A 21,683-nucleotide genomic window follows, 5' to 3' on the forward strand; every position below is an offset into this window, starting at 1 on the left:
GTAACTACCAATCCTATAGTCACAAAATTTGCTATTAAGGAATAAAAAAAAAACAAAAAGTTTTTTTTTTTTGTTGTTTTGTTTTGGTAAATACAACTCTTCAGAGGGAAAGAAGTAATTTCAAAAACAATAGGAGATAGATCCCCAGGCTGGGACTTTTGGGGATGGAGACAAGATGGTAGAGAGGACACATGCTTCTTTATGATCTTCTCCCAAGACCCTCAGAATAATTAGCAAATCCAGCCTCTGAATTAGTTCTGCACTGGCAGAATCCATGAATATACTGGGAGTGCAACAAATGAGTAGCGGAAGATAATTCTGAAGAATGCCAGAAACAGTCTGTTTCAATTGGAAATGGAGGAAGGCAGGCCAAGTGCAGAACTGGGCCAGTGCAGATTCCATGAGGTGGTGCAGACTCCACATGGCAGTGGCAAAATCCCGGTAGCAGAGAATCTATGGGGAGGAATCTACGGGGAGGAATCTACGGGGAGGAATCTACAGGAATCTACAGCAGTGCTGACGACTCTGCCCTAGTTGCAAGACAGTAGATCAGCAGAGAAATTATGAAACATCCAAACCAAACACAAAAGGTAAATAGTGAACTCTGAAACACCAAAATCTTATAGGACCTGGCACCACCCACCCAGCACCAGAAGTGTCAGTACTAACACAGCACAGCCTGTGGCACTTTTAGAGAAAGCTTGGAAAACCTCACTGCCCTAAAAGCAGTGATATATAAAATATAAAAGCCTCTACTTGGCTTTTAATGCCTTCCATAACCTACTCTTCCTATCTTACTTAAGTTTTGAAGGCTGTAAAAAAGTAAAAGTTTAAAAAAAAAAAAAAAAGTAAAGAGGACTCTGAAAGCTTTTATGGTGAAAGAGAAGATCATATTTCAAACCCTGAGAAGACTAAAAGCAGATTGAAGCCCCCAAAAGGTGATATAACCTGGTGCCCATCACACAAGGCTCGCCTAGAGGAAATTAAAAGAGAACTAAAAGAAAAAGAAAAGAAATGAAAACATTGCAAGAGGATTTGGAAAAGGCATATAAATCATTAAAAGATAGATTTGATAAAATGGAAAAAGAAAACAACTCCCAGAAAAACAGAATTAGTGAAATGGAAAAAAATCCCATAGAACAAAATAACTCATTTAAAAATTGAACTGGAAATACCAAAAGAAGTAAACAAAAGTAAAAGAAGAAAATAATTCACTAAAATTCACAACTGAAAAATGAAAATAAATGACAATGAGACAATAAGAATCAGTCAAGCAAAACCAAAAAAAAAAAAAAAAAAAAAAAAAAGAAAAAAATGTAAAATACCTAATTGGAAAAAAGTGACTTAGAGAATAGAGCTAGGAGAGAAAATCTAAGAATTATGGACTCTCTGAAAACCATGATGAGAAAAAGAGCCTAGACATTATTTTTCAGGAAATCATCAAAGAGAACTGCCCAGATGTCATAGAATCAAAAGGTAAAATAACCATTGAAATAATTCACCGAACACTTCTTGAAAGACATCCCAAAAGTAAAACCCCAAGAAATACTGTGGCTAAATTACAGAACTATCAGACCAAGGAAAAGCAGCCAGAAAGAAATAATTCAAATACTGAGAAGCCACAATAAGGATTACTCAGGACTGAGCAGCTTCCACTTTAAAGGATCGAAGAGCCTGGAATCTGATACTGTGAAAGGCAAAAGAACTTGGAATGCAGTCAAGAAAAAGTTACCCAACTAAACTGAGCATTTTCTTCCAGGGAAGAAAATGGGCATTCAAAGAAACAGGTGAATTCCATTTATTTCAGATGAAAAGACCAGAGTTAATCAAAAAATATGACTTCCAAATATAAAACTCAAGAGAAGCATAAAAAGGTAAAAAGAAAAGAACTCTTGAGAACTGTGTATGGATACAGATAGAGTGTGCATACATAATATGATTTTATTGTTATATTTTTTTAAAAAGAGATGGAAAGGGAACTGTACTGGAAAAAAAAGGAGGAAATGGAAGTAAAAAAATTTCTCAGGAAAAGGCAAAAAAATCTTATTATATTTGAGGGAAAGAAGGGAGGGGGATGAACATTGTGTGAATTTTATTCTCATCAGAATTAGCTCAAAGAGAAAATATTAGACATATTTGATTTCACCTAGAAACTATTCTCCCTTTATAGAAAAGTGGGAGGGGAAAAGGGTAAAAAGTAGGATAAACAGAAGGGAAAACAGAAATGGTAAGGGAAAGGTATAAGAAAGGGGGAGGGTCTCTCTAAAAGGGAAGGACTGCATAAGGCAAGTAGTGCTCCATAAGTAAAATACTGGAGAGGAGGGAAAGGGGAAAAGGAAAGAGAAAAGCGTAATTTGAGGTTAACAAAATGGCAGGAAATACAGAATTAGTAGTTTTAACCATAAATGTGAATGGGATGAACTCTCCCATAAAGTATAAATCGATAACAGATTGAATTAAAAGCCAGAGCCTACAATATGTTGTTTATAAGAAACACATTTAAAGCAGAGTGATACAGAGTAAAGGTAAAAGGCTGGAAAAGAATCTATTATGCTTCAGGTGAGGTCAAAAAAGCAGGGGTAAACATCCTGATCTGAGGACAAGCAAAAGCAAAAATTGATTTAATTAAAAGAAACAAGGAAAGAAACTATATCTTGCTAAAGGGTACCTCAGATAATAAGGCAATATCAATATTAAACATATATGCCAAGTGGTGAAGCATTTAAATTCCTAAAGAAGTTGAGAGTTGCAAGAAGAAATAGACAGTAAACTAGAAAAGTGGGAGATCTCAACCTTGTTCTCTCAGAACTAGATAAATCAAACGACAATTTAAATAATAAAGAAGTTATAGAAATAAATAGAATACTAGAAAAGTTAGGTATGATAGACATTTGGAGAAAACTGAATGAAGACAGAAAGGAGTACACTTTCTTCTTGGCAATTCATGAAACCTATACAAAAACTGATCATATATTAGGCCATAAAGACCTCAAATTCAACTGCAGAAAGGCAGAAATAGGAAATGCATCCTTTTCAGATTATAATAAGTAAAAATTACATTCAATAAAAGCTCAGGGGAAAACAGACCAAAATGTAATTGGAAACGAAATAATCTCATCCTCAAAAATGAATGGGTGAAATAGCAAACCATAGACACAATCAATAATTTCATCCAAGAGAATGACAATAATGAAACAACATACCAAAATTTGTAGGATGCAGCCAAAGGAGCAATAAGGGGAAATTTTTTATCTCTAGAGGCTTACTTGCATAAAATAAAGAAAGAGAAGATCAATGAATTGGGTTTGCAACTAAAAAAGCTAGAAAAAGAACAAATTTAATCCCCCCAATCAAAAACCAAACATATGAAAAAACCAACAAAATATATAAATCTTTACTTAACTTGATTAGAATGAAATGAAAATGAAAAGGGAGAACTTTTATACCAATGAATTAGAGCAGTAATTAGGAGTTACTTTGCCCAACTTTATGCCAATAAATTTGACAACCTAAGTCAAATGGAGAATTATCTAAAAAAATATAGATTTCCCAGATTAACATTAGAGAAAATAAATTACTTAAATAGACCGATTTTAGAAAAAGGAAAAGAACAAGCTATTAATCAACTCCTGAAGAAAAAAGCCCCAGGACCAGATGGATTTACATGTGAATTTGTAAAGGGCCGGAACTCAATATGATTGATTTAATCCTACAACAAGGGTGTTAACTCAGTGGAATTGATAATACAATGGTTATCTAGTTTAGCATATGAGTGCTCTAGTTCAGTATGAATGATTTAATCTTACAACAAATAATGGTTTCCTACTGATATAATGATTGGTTTATACTCAGTATACTGTAATGATGTAATTGTAATAGAGTATAAACACTGGGAACAAACTCAGCCAGAGACAGACTTCCAGAAAGAGACCCTTCTGGTGGCTGTCCTATCTCCTTCACTTCTACACTGAGACAAGAGAGATTGCATTTTGGACCAGCCTCTGGTGGCTGCCTAGCTCCTGCATTTCCTCCACTGAAACCAAGACCCATTATGGAGGGCCTCCAGAAAGCTAGCTGGGTCCCAGGGGAAGGAGACAAGACTGTGAAAGAGATAATATCCCTGACTAGTCTCTAGTGATTATTCTGCTGAAACGAAGGTTGGTCCCAAGACCTCCCCAAAACTAATCATAGTATTACATGAATTCTAGCAAACATTTAAAGAACACTTAACTCTAATACTATATAAATTACTTGGAAAAAATAGGGAATGAAGGAGTCCTACCAAATTCCTTTTATGACAGACATGGTACCAATACCTAAATCACGTAGTACAAAAACAAGAGAAAGAAAATCTTTCTTTCTTGCTAATGAATATTGATGCAAAAATCTTAAATATTAGCAAAGAGATTACAAAAAATAATCCCCAGGATAATACACCACAACCAAGTAGGATTTATACCATGAATGCAGGGCTGATTCAGTATTAGGAAAACTGTTAACATAATTGACTATATCAATTACCAAATGAACAAAAACCATATGTTCATCTCAACAGATGCAGAAAAAGCATTTGATAAAATCAAACACCCATTCCTATTAAAAACACTAGAGAATATAAGAATAAATAGACTTCCTTAAAACAGTCAGTAGCATCTATTTAAAGTATCAGCAAGCATCATACTTTCAGTTTTTAAAGAAATGTGAATGACAACATACTAAATACAGTCCTGCTTTGAGACAGAGGAATAGAATGGAATAACCAAAGATGGTTTTGTCTTTGGAATTGTATTAAAAAAAAAAAAAATCATGATCAGCTATATGTTGTCTCTTTCATGGGGCACATTTTCAAACACTTTATCTTGCTAATTCTCTTCTGTAATCTTCAAAATTTAAGATTCAGTACTTAGCACAACTTCTTCCACATAGTAACTATTTTATTAAATATTTGACTGATGGGGAAAAAAATTCTGACAACTCATTCCAAGACAAATAGTAACAGAATCACAAAGCAATTACTACTTCTACATTAAAAATTTTGTTCAAGGGTTGAGCCAAGATAGCGGAGCCAAGATGGCATAGAAAACCCACATGTGTTTCTGAGCTCTCCTTTACCCTCACACTATTTTTAATGAAACTCAGGTCAGAATTAGTGCTTGACTGTCAAAACAAATGAATATTGGGAGTAGAACACATTACCAACAGAAGATAATCTCGAAATTTGCGAGAAAAGGTCTTTTTTGCTCACAAGCAAAGATAGCTAGGCGGAGACTCAAGCAGGTAGGTAGTGAGAGCATGGAAAAAAAGTTCACCTGCTCAGACTGAAGGAGGGGATGGGATCTTCACCAGCTGAAAGTTTACTGGGAGAACTTTGTCACACTGTCGGCTAATCTGCTGGAAGCAAGCCAGTAGATCAGCAGACAAGTTATAAAAACAAAGGGTAAAGATTATAATAAAAAAAAAAAAACTAGACCCTCTCAGGACCTGGCCACACCCACTCAGTACTGGGAGGGATTCAGCACAATCTCAGCTCCAACCACTAATCCCAGCATAAATGCTGTTCCCAGCTCAGAGGCTGATCTCAGTGCAGCCAGTGCTGTCCAATTGCTGTTTCACTGCTACTTCCTGTTTTCTGCTGAGGAAGCTCAGTAACCTTACATTACCCCAAAAGCAAACTGGAGCTTTTTTTTTTTTTTTGGTTAAAATGAGTAAAAAGGAAAAGCGGGCTCTAACTATGGATAGCTTCTATACTGAAAGAGAGCAGATTTCAAACCCTTAGGAGACAAAAAACAATTTGTCACTAGATGAAAAAGCAAAGATAGATAAGATGTGGTCCCCACCACAAAAGGCTCTCATAGAAGAAATTTAAAAAGCTCTTAAAAGAGAGCTAACAGTAAAATGGGGAAAGGAAAAGGAAGCTTTGCAAGAGAGTCTGGATAAGACATATAACTCATTAAAAGATAGAGTGGAAAAAGAAATCAACTAACTCCCTGAAAAATAAAATTAGTTAATTGGAAAAAGAAAATAACTCCTTAAAAAATAAAATTGGCGAATGGAAAAAAATTCCATAGAACAAAACAATTCATTTAAAAACTGAAATAGACAATTACAAAAAGAAATTTTAAAAAAGTAAATCAAGAAAATAATTCATCAAAAATTAGAATTGGACAAATGGAAATGAATGACTTGAAGAGACACCAAGAATCAGTCAAGCAAAACCAAAAAAATGAAAAAACAAAAACAAATGTTAAATATCTACTTGGGAAAACAACAGATCTGGAAAATAGCTCTAGGAGAGATAATCTGAGGATTATTGAATTCCCTGGAAATCATGATGAAAAAAAAAGAGCTTAGACATTATTTTTCAGGAAATCATTAAAGAGAACTACCCAGATGTTATAAAAACAGAAAGTAAAAGAAACATTGAAAGAATTCATCAATCACCTCCTGAAAGAGCTCCCAAAATCAAAACTCCAAGAAAAATTGTGGCTAAATTCCAGAACTATCAGACCATGACAAAAATACTACAAGCAGCCACAAAAAAAAAAAAAAAAAAAATTAAATGCAGAGGAGCTACAATTAGGGTTACTCAGGATCTAGCAGCCTACACATTAAAGGATCAAAGGACCTAAAATCTGTTATTCTGAAAGGCAAAAGAACTTGGCATGCAGCCAAGAATAACTTACCCAGACAAAATGAGCATTTTCTTCCAGGGAAGAAGATGGACATTCAATGAAATAGGTGAATTGCATTTATTTCTGATGAAAAAAAGAGCTAAACAAAAAGTTTGACCTCCAAATACAGGACTCAAGAGAAGGATAAAAAGGTAAAAAGAACTCTTGAAAACTGTATTTCTGTTAAGAGTAAACATAACGAGAACATGTTCAATTTGTTTTTTTTTTTTTTTTTAATATAAAAAAGGATCAAGAGATGGAAAGGAAATTGTAATAGAAAAAGGAAAAAGTGGAGATACTACATCTCACAAAAAGGCAAAAATACCTATTATATCTGAGGGAAAGAAGGGAGGGGGATGAACATAGTGTGAATCTTACTCTCATTAGAACTGGCTCAAAGAGAAAATATTAGATGGATTTGGTTTATAGAGAAACTTCTCCCATCTCATTAAAAGTATGAGAGGAAAAGCAAAAAAGGGAAGGAGTAAGCTAAATAGAAGGGAATACAGAAATTCTAAGGGAAAGGTTTAAGAAAAGGGGAGGGACTCTAAGCAGGGGGAGGGATTCTAAAGAGGGAGGGCTGCATGAGGCAAATGGTACTCATAAGTTTAATACTGGGGAGAGGGATAAGAGGGAAAGGAAAGAGAAAAGCATAATCTGGGGTTAACAAGATGACAAGAAATACAGAATTAGTAATTTTGACCATAAATTTGAATGGGGTAAACTACCCCATAAAGCTGAGGCGGATAGCAGACGGGCTAAAAACCAGAATCCTACAATATGCTGTGTCCAGGAAACACACTTAAAGCAGGGCGATACATACAGAGTAAAGGTAAAAGGCTGGAGCAAAACCTACTATATGCTTAAGGGGAAGCCAAAAAAGCAGGGGTAGCCATCCTGATCTCAGATCAAGCAAAAACAAAAATTGATCTAATTAAGAGAGATAAGGAAAGAAACTATATCTTGCTAACGGGTAGCATAGATGATGAAGCACTACCAATACTAAACATATATGCACCAAGTGGTATAGCATTTAAATTCCTAAAGAGAGCTGCAAGAAGAATTGAGCAGCAAAACTATAATAGTGAGAGATCTCTTGCACTCTCAGAATTAGATAAATCAAGCCACAAAATAAATAAGAAAGAAGTTAAAGAGGTAAATAGAACACTAGAAAATTTAGTTATGATAGACATTTGGAGAAAACTAAATGAAGATAGAAAGGAGAACACTTTCTTCTTGGCAACTCATAGGACATATACAAAAACTGACCATATATGAGGACATAAAGACCTCAAATTCAAATGCAAAAAGGCAGAAATAGTAAATGCATCCTTTTCAGATCATGATGCAATAAAAATTACATTCAATTAAAAAGCCAGGGGAAAATAGACCAAAATGTAATTGGAAACTAAATAATCTCTTCCTAAAGAATGAATGGATGAAACAGCAAATCATAGACACAATTAATAATTTCACTCAAGAGAATAACAATAATGAGACAACATACCAAAATATGTGGGATGCAGCCAAAGCAATAATAAGGGGAAATTTTATAGCCCTAGAGGCTTACTTGAATAAAATAGAGAAAGAGAAGATCAATGAATTGGGCTTGCAACTAAAAAAGCTAGAAAAAGAGCAAATTAAAAACCCCCAAACACTAAACTTGAAATTCTAAAAATAAAAGAGATTAATAAAATTGAAAGTTTAAAAAAAAAACTATTGAATTAATAAATAAATCTAAGAGTTGATTTTATGAAAAAAAAAAAAAAACAATAAAATAGATAAACTTTTGGTAAATCTGAACAGAAAAAGGAAAGAGGAAAATTAAATTGTTAGTCTTAAAAATGAAAAGGGAGAACTTTCCATCAAAGAAGAGGAAATTAGGAGTTACTTTGCCCAACTTTATGCCAAGAAATTTGATAACCTAAGTGAAATGGATGACTACTTTCAAAAATATAGACTTCCCAGATTAACTCCTCTTTAGGAGGAAGTGAATTGCTTAAATAGTCCCATTTTAGAAAAAGAAATACAACAAGCTATTAATCAACTTTCTAAGAAAAAATCCCCAGGACCAGATGGATTTATATGTGAATTCTACCAAACATTTAAAGAACAATTAACTCCACAATGTTATATAAACTATTTGTAAAAATAGGGAATGAAGGACTTGTACCAAATTCCTTTTATGACGCAGACATAGTACTGATACCTAAACCAAGTAGGTTGAAAACAGAGAAAGGAAATTATAGCCCAATCTCCCTAATGAATATTGATGCTAAAAACTTAAATAAAATATTAGCGAAAGTACTAATAGAAAATCATCCCAGGATAATACACCATGACCAAGTAGGATTTATAGCAGGAATGCAGGGCTAGTTCAATATTAGGAAAACTATTAGCATAACTGACTATATCAATAACCATATTAACAAAAAACCATATGATCATCTCAATAAATGCAGAAAAAACATTTGATAAAATCCAACACCCATTCCTATTAAAAACACTTGAGAGTATAGGAATAAATGGACCTTTCCTCAAAATAATCAGTAGCATCTATTTAAAACCATCAGTAAGTATCATATGTAATGAGGATAAACTAGAACCATTCCCAATAAGATCAGGAGTGAAACAAGGTTCCCCACTATCACCATTACTATTCAATATTGTACTAGAAATGCAACCTTCAGCAATAAGAGTTGAGAAAGAGATTAGAAGAATTACAGTAGGTGATGAGGAAACCAAATTATCATTCTTTGCAGATAATATGATGGTATACTTAGAGAACTCCAGAGATCATACTAAAAAGCTATTAGAAATAATCCACAACTTTAGCAAAGTTGAAGGATACAAAATAAATTCACATAAGTCATCAGCATTCTTATATATCTCTAACAAAATCCAACAGTTAGGGGTACAAAGAGAAATCCATTTAAAGTAAATGCCGATAGTATAAAATATTTGGGAATCTGTCTGCCCAAGGGAAAGTCAGGAACTATATGAGCAAAATTACAAAACACTTTTCACACAAATAAAGCCAAATTTAAACCATTGGAAAAATATTAAGTGCTCTTAAATAGATTGAGCGAATATAATAAAGATGACAACACTACCTGAACTAATCTACTTATTTAATGCTATACCAATCAGACTCCCAAGAAACTATTTTAATGACCTAGAAAAAAACAACAAAATTCATACAGAAGAACAAAAAGTCAAGAATTTCAAGGGAACCAATAAAAAAAATCAAATGAAGGTGGCCTAGGTATACCTGATCTAAAACTATATTATAAAGCTGTGGTCACCAAAACCATTTGGTATTGGCTAAGAAACAGACTAGCTGATTAGAGGAATAGGTTAGGTTCACAGGACAAAATAGTCAATAACTACAGCAATCTAGTGTTTGACAAACCCAAACACCCCAACTTTTGGAATAAGAATTCACTAACAGAAAATGCTGGGAAAATTGGAAATTAGCGTGGCAGAAACTAGGCATTGACCCACAGTTAACACTGTACACCAAAATAAGATCAAAATGGGTTCATGATTTAGGCATAAAGAATGAGATTATATATAAATTAGAAGAACATAGAATAGTTTACATCTCAGACCTGTGGAGGAGGAAGGAATTTGTGACCAAAGAAGAACTAGAGATCATTACTGATCACAAAATAGAAAATTTTGATTATATCACGTTAAAAAGCTTTTGTACAAATAAAACTAATGCAGACAAGATTAGAAGGGAAGCAATAAACTGGGAAAATATTTTTACATCCAAAGGATTTGGTAAAGGCTTCATTTCTAAAATACATAGAGAATTGACTCTAATTTACAAAAAATCAAGCCATTCTCCAACTGATAAATGGTAAAAGGATATGAACAGGCAATTTTCATATAAAGAAATTGAAACTATTTCTAGTCATATGAAAAGGTGTTCCAAATCATTATTAATCAGAAAAATGCAAATTAAGACAACTCTGAGATACCATTACACACCTGTCACATTGGCTAAGATGACAGGAAAAGATAATGAAGAATGTTGGAGGGTATGTGGGAAAACTGGGACACTGATGCATTGTTGGTGGAACTGTGAATGGATCCAACCATTCTGGAGAGCAATTTGGAACTATGCTCAAAAAGTTGTCAAATTGTGCATAACCTTTGGCCCAGCACTGCTACTACTGGGTTTATATCCCAAAGAGATACTAAAGAAGGGAAAGCGACTTATATATTCCAAAATGTTTGTGGCAGCCTTGTTTGTATTGGCTAGGAAATTGAATGGATGCCCAGCAATTGGAGAATGACTGCGTAAATTATGGTATATGAATGTTATGAAATATTATTGTTCTGTAACAAATGACCAGTAGGATGAATACAGAGAGGCCTGGAGAAACTTACATGAACTGATGCTAAGAGAACCAGGAGATCATTATACACTTCAACAACCATACTATATGAGGATCAATTCTGATGGAAGTGGCTATCTTTGCCAATGAGAGGATCCATATCAGTTCTAATTGATCAGTGATGAACAGAACCAGCTACCCCCAGAGAAAGAACACTGGGAAATGAGTGTAGACCACAACATAGCATTTGTACTCTGTTACTGTTTTCTTGCATTTTTGTTTTTCTTCCCAGATTATTTTTACCTTCTTTCTAACTCCGATTTTTCTTGTGCAACTAAATAACTGTATAAATATGCATACATGTATTTAACATATATTTTAACATGTTTAACATGTATGGGACTACCTGCCATCTAGGGGAGGAGGTGGAAAAAAGGAGGGGAAAAGCTGGAACAGAAGTTTTTGCAAGGGTCAACACTGAAAAATTACCCATGCATATGTTGTCAATAAAAGGCTGTAATTTTTAAAAAATTGTTCAGAGTACAATAATGAAATCAAACTACACTTAAGTATATCTCTCAATAAAGCAAGAACAATATCCTATAGAGAAAAAACAAAGATAACAAGAATTAAAAAGAGTAACAAATTAACTTTGTATCACAGCAGAAACAAACTACTGTATTTCTTTACATAATATCATACTGAAACAAAAAAATAAACATCTGGGAGTTGCATAATATAATGAATCCCTTTTTTATTCACTCTTATTTGATTGAAAAACATTATATTTCTATTATGGGGCAGTATTATTGAGATTGTTTTACTATAATGCTATAAGCAAAATGAAAATTCAAGAGCAATGGCTTTTTCATTACACCTAAATTTACTAATTATTCTCCAATTCAAAAATTATCAATATGAGCTTCAAATATGTGTGTACATATACATACATTTACTTATTTATTTAAAATTCATGGCATTTTCCTGTATTGGTATCCAAGTAAAATAATGATGTGCCAATATCTCATTTCTCTTTTAAATTAATTTAATAGCAAATGAAATTTTCATATATGGGCTTTCTCATTTCACAGTTTATTTCCAGCATATATTATTCTAATGTGTAACATTAAATTAGACTGTATTAACTGAATTATTTTTAAATAGAAAAACAACTTTTAAGAATTAACTTCTAAAATCATTTAAAACCACTAAAAACCATCATTAATATATGAGGTTATATAAACCATGGGCAGATCACATTTTTCTTGAAATATAATTAACAAATGGTAAAAGTCTGGCTGGAAAACCCACCGATCTATATGCTTCTTACCCTGTGCCCTGACAACAGAATTTCAAAGCAATTTCATTAAGATAAAATTTTATACTTTTCAGTCAAATAATTATATAAATAAGCATTTTCTCATTATTCTTTCCAATTAAGCAAAACTCCTATATATAACCCAAAAGAAAAAATTTGCAAAGGTCATTGTAAGCCTACACTTTTACTCTAAATTGTACCATAGAGGCTTGAATTGATAAGAATTTCTGATAGCACGTCTACTCAGTCTTCCCCCTTCAGGTGCTTAGGAAAGTCTGAGTGTCTTTAGAATTTTACATAACATTTCAAAAGTCATGAATCAGATTTTAAGATTTGTTTTTAAAAAGTACATCACCAATGATCTCCAAATGTTAAATATCAATAACTGTATATACATATAATAATAAAAAAAAAAAGCTTACCAAACTGTTGTTTCCATTTGACTATCATTGAGCTGGCGGTTGTCCAGTTGTGCAAAAAGAGGAAAAAGTACTTGAATACCTCCAATTGAATGAATTGCACTATGAATTGAGTGTGTTACTATAGCTTTCACATCCTGTTTAAGAAACAGAATAAGCATTAACTAGTTAATATTCTCCATAAGCATGCACTACCTATATATTTACAAATTAATATACATGCAACACCTTTTATAAATAGCCTGTAAATCTTAACATATAATTATTAAATATTATAATATAGAATAGCATAACATAACATCATATAAAAATAGAAGTAGGATCATATATTGAACTGGACATACATCAAGAAGGGACCTGATAGACTTTCTAGACCATCCCAATATTTTGCAAACATTTTACAGATGAAAAAACTAGGACCCCTGAAAATTCAACTTGAATGTATGAACTGATCTCTGAGATCCTTTTCTACTCTCAAATTCTATAAACAATTTGCCTAATGAAATGGTAGTGATGTGTCAGAATTGAAATATGAATCCAGGAACTTGGATTCATAATTATTATATCATACAGCTTATATGAAATAGGATATACTAATAAATAAAATTCTACATTCTTAACAAAGAGTCTAATTAAGCTATATATTGTAATTATGCAGTAAGAGATAGTTTTCAATTGCTAGTAAAAAGTGATAAGGTAAATTCTGAAACAGAAGAAAATCCTATCCCAAGAAAATAATAGATAATAACTAAACTTAGAAAAGTCAGAAGTTAAATAAGGGCAAAGATTATAATGGTAAACATTAAATTATGGCTATTTTAACACTGAACAGAGTGTGAAAACCAACCTGGAGCATGAGAGCATGAGGAGAGTGTACAAAAATAGATGCATTTTCTTTGGGTGATGATTCTAGACATAGCTGAGCATCAGTAGCCTTAGCATTATATGTAAAAGCAATACTACTTGCAAGTTTCCCATCATATAGAACCTGTTTATGATGTTCAGCAAGGTGAATATCACTCTCAGATTTAAATTTGAAAGTGCTCTGTAAAAAACAATAGAAAATTAATGTTCGGAAATCAAAAACAACATATAATATTCAGTCTTTTTTTTTTCAATTGTCAAGCATTGCTCTCCCTGAAACTTGTTCCCCTCACTAAGAAAATAAGAGTGAAACAAAATCTTTGTAAAATATTTTGCATAATTAGCAAGACAAATTGCTTCACTGGCATTATCCAAAAATACGTGTCTGATTTCTGCATCCTAATTCTAATTCCAATACTTCTTAGTCAGGAGGTTAACAAAATGTACCATCATTCATTCTCTAGAGTGGGTATCTATACATCAGAGTTCTCAAGTCTTTTAGAGGTGTTTATCTTTACAATGTTATTATCATATAAACTAGTTCTTTTTACATGAGTTATTCTATATTAGTTCACATAAGTCTTCCTAGGTTTCTTTTAAACATTTCCTTTATTCATTTCTTATGGCACAACAAGTATTTCTTTACATTCCCATGACATAAATTTTTTTAGTCCTTTCAAAACTGATTGATAGGCAACTCAATAATTCCAGTTCTTTTTCATTATAAAAATAACTATTACCCACATACATACAGAGAGAAGTTGGAGGATACAGGGACAGTCAGAGACAGAGAGAGAATACATATAGGTTTTTTTCTTTTCTTTGGTGTATAGGCCTGGTAGTAATACCCACGAGCTAAAAGTTCTGCACTGTATAAAGCAACTGTTTAAAAGTTTAGTTCCAAATTGTTTTCCAAAAGAACTGGACTAATTCACAGTTATTTTCTTGTACTCCTTTCAACATTTGTCATTTCCCTTTTTATGTCATCCTTGTCGGTATGATTGGTATAAAGTGGAGATCAGAATTGATTTCATTTGACATCCCTCTCATTATTAGTGATTTGGAACTCTTTTTCATGGAACTGCACGATATTTTGGATTTCTTCTTTTGAAAACTTCCTGTTCAAAGATTTTGATCATTTGTCAAGGAACAAACTGCTTCCTTATTTTTATAAATTTGAATTCCTATCATATTTTAAAAAATAAGATCTCTATCAGAGAAATTTTCTGCAATGATTTTTTTTTTTGCCTAATAAACTACAGTCCCTCTAATTTTAACAATATTGGTTTTATCTGTGCCAAAACATTTTAATTTTATGAAATGAAAATTGTCCATTGAAATGATCAAGAAGTACAGAGATAAATATTTAACAAATGGCTCTCCAGGGAAAAAAAAAAGAACAGATGACAAACTTTTTTCCCCATATCACTTTGTATCTAGACAATCAATATAACAAAAAGTCTAGCTTTTACTTATGATATTTCCCCTATATCTGAGCTCTAAACATACATACTGAAAATTTAAGTAATGTTCAAGTTTAAATTGTGCCAGCATAGTGCTAATTTAATCTTCTGTGATTTGCTCTAACCCTGGTTTGATCATTAACTCTTCCCCTATCCATAGATTTTTCAGGAGACATTTTGCTCGTTTTTTTTTTTTAAATACACATAATAAATTCATTTGAAACTTACATGAAATGAAGTTCTAGTGTAATTCTAATTTCTGCCAGATTGTTCTCCACATTTCTCAATAGTATTTGTTCAATAGTGAATACTTAATCCAGTAAGTAGGGTCTATAGGTTGATTGAATCAAATTCTACTTTAGTATATGACTTTAACTTCTGTACATTGTATTTGGGATCTTTTCCAGTGATTAACCTCTCTATGATTTAATCAGCACCATGTCATTTTGATTATTACTGCTTTCTAAGATATTCTGAGAGCTGATTTTTTTCTTTCCTATTTGTCTCCTTATTTCCTCTATATCCTTTTATTCCTCCAGTGGTAGACTGAGTAGCATGGCATTGAATGTATAAGTTAATTTAGGGAGTACTCTTATTTACTTATATTCTTTAAATCTGAAAGACAAAACATGCAGTCACTGAAAATTGCAATTCAACATTACTACATTTAAAGTCCTCTAAATACATCTGCAATGCAGCAATCAGGATACAGAGGTGGCCTGCGTTTTTTAAGATAGTACCAGCTCCAACAGGAATAATCAAGTAGAAAAGGCTTTTAGTAAGGTTCTAAGACTAGTTTAACTGTGTTTGGAGAAACTTATCACCAGATTGGACACAATAATTTTGAAAGACTCAAGTACCAAATCCTTAAAAGTACGAAGTTCATTCACAATGTTCCCACTTATATCTTAATTTTCCTTCTATGTTTTAAGCATTGAAAATTATGACAATTATCAACCTTGTTTCATTGTATAATGCCTGTGGCTCCTATTCACAAGTTACTAAAATCAATTGGAGGAAGTTACAAAACTTTAACTAAATTAAATAAAGACAGAAATTGCCTTTTGTGATACAGAGAAATTATTTAATTTTTCATTATTCAAGAAGAAGCTTTTCCAAGTCCCCTCTATCTTCCCTATTGATACAAGATACCTCATTTATCCACAAGAGAATCTTACCTCTTATTTTAATCAAAAATAATTAAGAGGGCATCTCTCCTGAGTTTTCATTTGTTTCCTATTCTGACATAAAATTCCTTTATGCCTTTCCAGTCTTGTTCTTTGATTCATTCTCTAAGAAATAAATTATTTTTCTCTTTAATTAGCTTCCTTCTTATTTTTAATTAGCCTTAAGTAAATTCTTTCTGGATTCTCTGAAAATTTGACTCAACAATCATTCTTTAAGTTTACTGTTTCTATATACATATATGTATGTATGTGTATGTATATATCTGTATACAAATGTACAGATACATTTATATGTTTCTGTATATATCTATGTATATTCACTACCATCTCCTATAGATCAATTTTTCTCTACATAGGAAAGCTCTGATCAAGATTTCTAGTCCTAAGACCTCTCTAAATGAGACTTCAACATATCTCTCTCTGGGAAATTTCTTGAAGAATTGTCAAATAGAACTCATTACCACTCAAACATGCCCCTCCTCCAAATTCCCCTACTTCTGTTGAAAGACACTACCATCCTTCTAGTCACCCTTGCCCACAACTTTTCATTTGGATATAATAGATGACTCTTCCCACTTCCTTAGTCCCTTATATCCATTTACTTGCCAAATTCTTTTAATAATACTTTCAGAATACATCTTATATGAGCATTCACTTTACTCCCAAGATAAGAAATCTGGTTCATACTTTGTTACTTCTCAAGTGAACTACTTAGAATAAATTTTAATTAATCTCTATCATGACTGATCATCTCCAAACCACTCTTCAAACAGCTGACTAAATTATCTTCCTAAAACAAGGTCTGGCCAGCTCATACTACTGAAAAAGCTAAGTGGGTACCATAGGTGAGGCATTGGGCCTAGAGTCAGTAAGAATGAAGTTCAAATGTGGACTCCCACTTGTTAGTTATGTGACCATGGGCAAGTCCCTTGACCTTTTTTACCCCAGTTTCCTCCTCTGTAAAATGAGCTAGAAGAGGAAATGGAAAAGTACTCCAGTATCTTTAGCCAAGAAAACCCAAAAAGAAGAAGAGAACATGAAGAAAAGAGAACATGAAGAAGAGAACACAACAGAAAATGACTAATAACAATCTCAGTTTAGCATTTACAGGCGTCTAAAATATGGTTTCAACTATTTTTCCCATCTTATTTCACCTTACTATTTATTCAGATTTCCATATTTTACCTTGTTGTACCTGGAATAAGCAATCCCTTATTCTGGAAATATTTTTTCCAAATGGAATTTTTTAGTTTCTTCAAATCCTGTCTATGATATCACTTTTTCAGTAAAATCTTTCCCTGATGTTATGGGCCAGAACTTGAAACAAGGTGCTAAGTCAGTGGAATTGATAGAGACAATGATTATTTAGCATGGTATTTAACAGTTCTCTGGTTCAGTATATGTACTTAGTACTCACTATAGTTCCACAAGATTCACACCTTTAAGAGAGCAAATATAAGCTAGGAGCCTCAACCAGGACTCAGTCCAAGAGATTCAGAAGCCAGAGAAGGCAGTTGGGGAGAACTAAGGAAGACAGAGAAGTGGTGGCAGGCTGTCCTGTAGAGAACACTGAAACCAAGATCTGGAAAGCGTTCGGGAAAACTAGCCAAGCCTCAAGTAAAAGAGACAAAGCTTTGAGGGAGACAATAAAGAATTTGGACTTTAAATTCTGGCTGCATTTGGGATGATTACTGAACTGAAATGAAGATTGCTCCCAGAGAACCCCAAGAAAACCCCAAAAAAGAGAAGATTACATTTTTGAAAAGAATATTACATCTGATACTATTATAAATATTCTCTCCTTTCTCAAACTAAGTGTATTAATATTATATATTATTTATAAAATAGAAGTTCCTTAAGAATAAAGGCTATTTCATTTTTTTTCTTTTAATCCTCAAAACCTGTAAAACAAAATTACCAAAATATCTTTTTTTCCTACTACCAATTTCAAACCATCATTACAGATTCTTTAAACCATAATTGACAGTTAAATAGGATCTTAGAAGTCTTTTTGATATGGCTAATTCTTAACAGCAAAAAGAGGATAACCTACTTTTTTTAAATCTCATGAATAGAATATTTTATAACATTTGTCACAATCTTTATAGGTGGAGAATTTTAAGGTATGGTTTAAATCCTTCTTATTTTAAAAATAGATCACCTTGTGTTATATTATTCCTACCAAGCTGGAAACATTAAAGTTAAAGGCCTAGAAATGAAAAGTTATCTGAGAATTAGTGTAATATCAGAATGCTCAAAAAGAATATCCTAATATCAGAATAATTATCAGAAATGTTCAATATCCTAATATCAGAAATGCTCAATCAGCAAAATTTTGGTCATTAAGTGAAATTTGAAGAATAATTCATGAAAAAATCTATTAAGAAGCATCATGCAGGCTTCTTATAATGATAAATGATAAATTTATATTCTATATAAGTATAATGATGTATAAATAATGATAAAACAATGAATATTTTGAAGCATAATTTTTTTTTTTTTACTATTTTGCAAGTTTTTCCTAATCACTTCAATTTCCTGGAATCTTTCCAAGAAGATCACCTGAAGAGATCTCTCTATAATGTGTGCCAATATCTCTGTGATATAAGGATATAGAATAAAGAATTCATTATGATATGATAGAAAACTCAATGAACTAAGAAATCAGGATGAATTAGGCTTCTTCACCAAACCTGACATTAACTATATGGCCTTGAATAAACTATTTAATTTCTATGAGTGCTGGTTTTCTCATTTTTAAAAAAAGATAAATTTAGAAACTATAAGCTCCCCTTCAGTTCTAAGATCCAATCTTTCTACCTAAAATGCCCAGTCCCTGCCAAGACATGAAGATTTGTTCAATTTTTTGTTGTAACATTTAACTGTCAGACTATTGGCAAATAGCTAATAATTATCAGGAAACTACTCTAGAGCTTTATTAAACATGGTCACTAAGATCCATATATTTGGTCTAACTTCCAAGAAAACATTTCAAAAAAAAAAAAGTCTTGCATTGAAAAGTTGTTTCGTTGATTGTTGAAAGTGTTGATTCGTCAGTAACCCCAAATATACAAAGGACCAAATTTAAACTAATTATATACATATTTGTGTAAAATATGTATATAAAAGTATTGAAGACTAAATGATTTGATCATTTGATTGATATCTCATGATTTCTTTATTAATAATGCTCTCATTTTGGATCATGCTTACAAATGTGTTATTTTAAAAATATGGTAAAGTACAAATCATTACCATAATCTGGAAATTCAGCTGGTTGCAGCTAGAGGAAGAAAGGGCACAATTATAACATAACTATGCTACAAAATCCAAAATTTCTATATCTATGATTAGTACTGTTTATATAAAATAAATCTGAGGATAAGTTTGATTCCCTATACTTTAAAAGTTTTAGGTAATAAAATATTATGCCCTATACTTCTGCCAATAAGATCATTTTAACCAAAAAGAAAAGTTTTACTTTAAAATCTCAAGACATTTATCACAAAAAAGTAACTCTTATTTCAAAGACTATTATGAACTACAATTTAGACAAAATCTTTGTTCATTAAGTCTGGGTGGTTCCTTCACTCCAGGATTGTTCATGATTCCTTAGGTCAGTTGGAAAGAAGAATGGTAAGAAAGACATGAGGCACTTAAATGTATTAACTGAATTGAAATTAATAAATTTAACTTCTTTAGATGCCCAATGAAAACAGTTGTTCTACAGCTCTAGATGCTTCAAAGTCTTTACATTCCTGAGCCTGAATTCACATCCAGAGTGAATTATGGAGAATGAATGTGGATCAAAGTATAGTATTTTCACTTTCTGTTGTTTGTTTTTGTTTATGTCTTTTCTTTTCTTTCTTTTTATTCCCCCCCCTCCTTTTTTTTTTGAGGCAATTGGGGTTAAGTGACTGGCCCAGGGTCACACAGATAGGAAGTGTTAAGTGTCTGAGGTCAAATTTGAACTTAGGTCCTCCTGATTTCAGGGCTGGTGTTCTATCCACTACACTACCTAGCTGCCCCTTTTTTCCCCTTTTGATCTGATTTTTTTCTTCACAGCATGACGAATATGGAAATATGTTTAGAAGAATTGCACATGTGCAAAGTATAATACTTGCTGTCTATGAGAGACGGTGGAGGGGAAGAAAGGGAGAAAAACCTGGAATATAAAGTTTTGCAAAAGTGAATGTTGAAAACTATCTTTGTATAGATACTTTTATCTGGTAACTACTTTTAGATAGCTACTTTTAAAAATCAAGTCAACCCAGCCCTTACATATGATCATAGAGTCAAAGGACTACAGATTTAGAACTAGAAGTCATATTGTCTAAGCTTCCTATTTTCTAGTGAAAAAACATAAGATCAAGCTATTTGCCCAAGGTGACAAGTCAGGATGCCTCAGGGTCAAGGTGACAGCATCAGGGATAGGATTTGAACTCTGACTCTAAAGAAAGTGTGTTCTACATTGTAATTCATTACTATTCTTTCTCTGTGATAAACTACTCATATAAAAGGACATAATTATTATATTCCCAGTATTGATGGAATAATGGACATTTACCAAAATAGTAAAATTCTCTGCCTAAATAAACTACAATTTTTAAAATATATTTTAAGAGTTGTTTAAAAATATAGTAGAGAAAATCAAAAGAAAAGCATTAGTACAAAAAGAACTCCTGGAATGATGTATTACATTCAGAAAGTGAAGAAAGAAATATTTGTAAAAATATAGCACTTCTACTTTATGTCATTTAGAACTTGGTGCTTCAATATTAATTTTTATTCAAAGCTAAATCATATTAATGCTGTAAAAGGGCTGTAAGGACTTGAGTGAGAATGCATAATATAGTCTTACATTAAGTTAGCATTTTGGATGTCAATATTTTCATTGTGAATTAAGTGAAAACATCCTATTTCTCTAATGTAGTACATACTATGAGACTCTTCAAAGTCTTTCTTCATATTCAGTTTCTTTTTCTAATACAACTAAAAGTTACAGAGGATGTGAAAGCTACAGAATACTAGAAGCACAATAATAATGTCCTTCAAAAGGTGTTAAAGTATAGGAAAGGTGTTGGAATCCTTACTAACTGCTAAGTAGTTAGAGTTGATCTAATCTTACAAAAAGATGTTTTGGGCAGAACCTGAAACAAGGTACTAAGTAGAACTACCCATAATCCCTCTCTCTGGAAGGAGCATAAATAGGCCAATGGGCCAGTCGGAGAGTGCTCTAGAGAGGAAGACGCTACAAGTCGAGATTTCACTGGAATGACATGAAGACTGGAGCTGGCTGGAGGCTGAAGAAAGCAGAGGCAGAGGCTGAAGGACCAGACCTTTGGATTTAAAGACATTTGGAGAGAGCTCTTGGAACCAAGCAGAGAGATAGGCCTCTAAGCTAACCGGGCTATA

The 21,683-nt window shown here is 32.6% G+C and overlaps 1 protein-coding gene across 1 annotated transcript in view; it reads right to left on the minus strand.

Moving 5' to 3' along the window:
• Window positions 1-21,683, minus strand: part of NBEA (neurobeachin) — a 754,131-nt gene that overhangs the window by 617,242 nt on the left and 115,206 nt on the right. Inside the window, exons 9-10 of the mRNA XM_051986470.1 lie at window positions 13,602-13,799; window positions 12,758-12,891 (exon numbers count right to left, since the gene is read on the minus strand). Of these exons, the coding sequence (XP_051842430.1) occupies window positions 12,758-12,891; window positions 13,602-13,799 (332 nt within the window). The remainder of the gene's footprint in view (window positions 1-12,757; window positions 12,892-13,601; window positions 13,800-21,683) is intronic.

This window comes from Antechinus flavipes, chromosome 3, assembly GCF_016432865.1.
Source record: "Antechinus flavipes isolate AdamAnt ecotype Samford, QLD, Australia chromosome 3, AdamAnt_v2, whole genome shotgun sequence".
In the NCBI taxonomy this organism is placed as follows: Eukaryota; Metazoa; Chordata; class Mammalia; order Dasyuromorphia; family Dasyuridae; genus Antechinus; species Antechinus flavipes.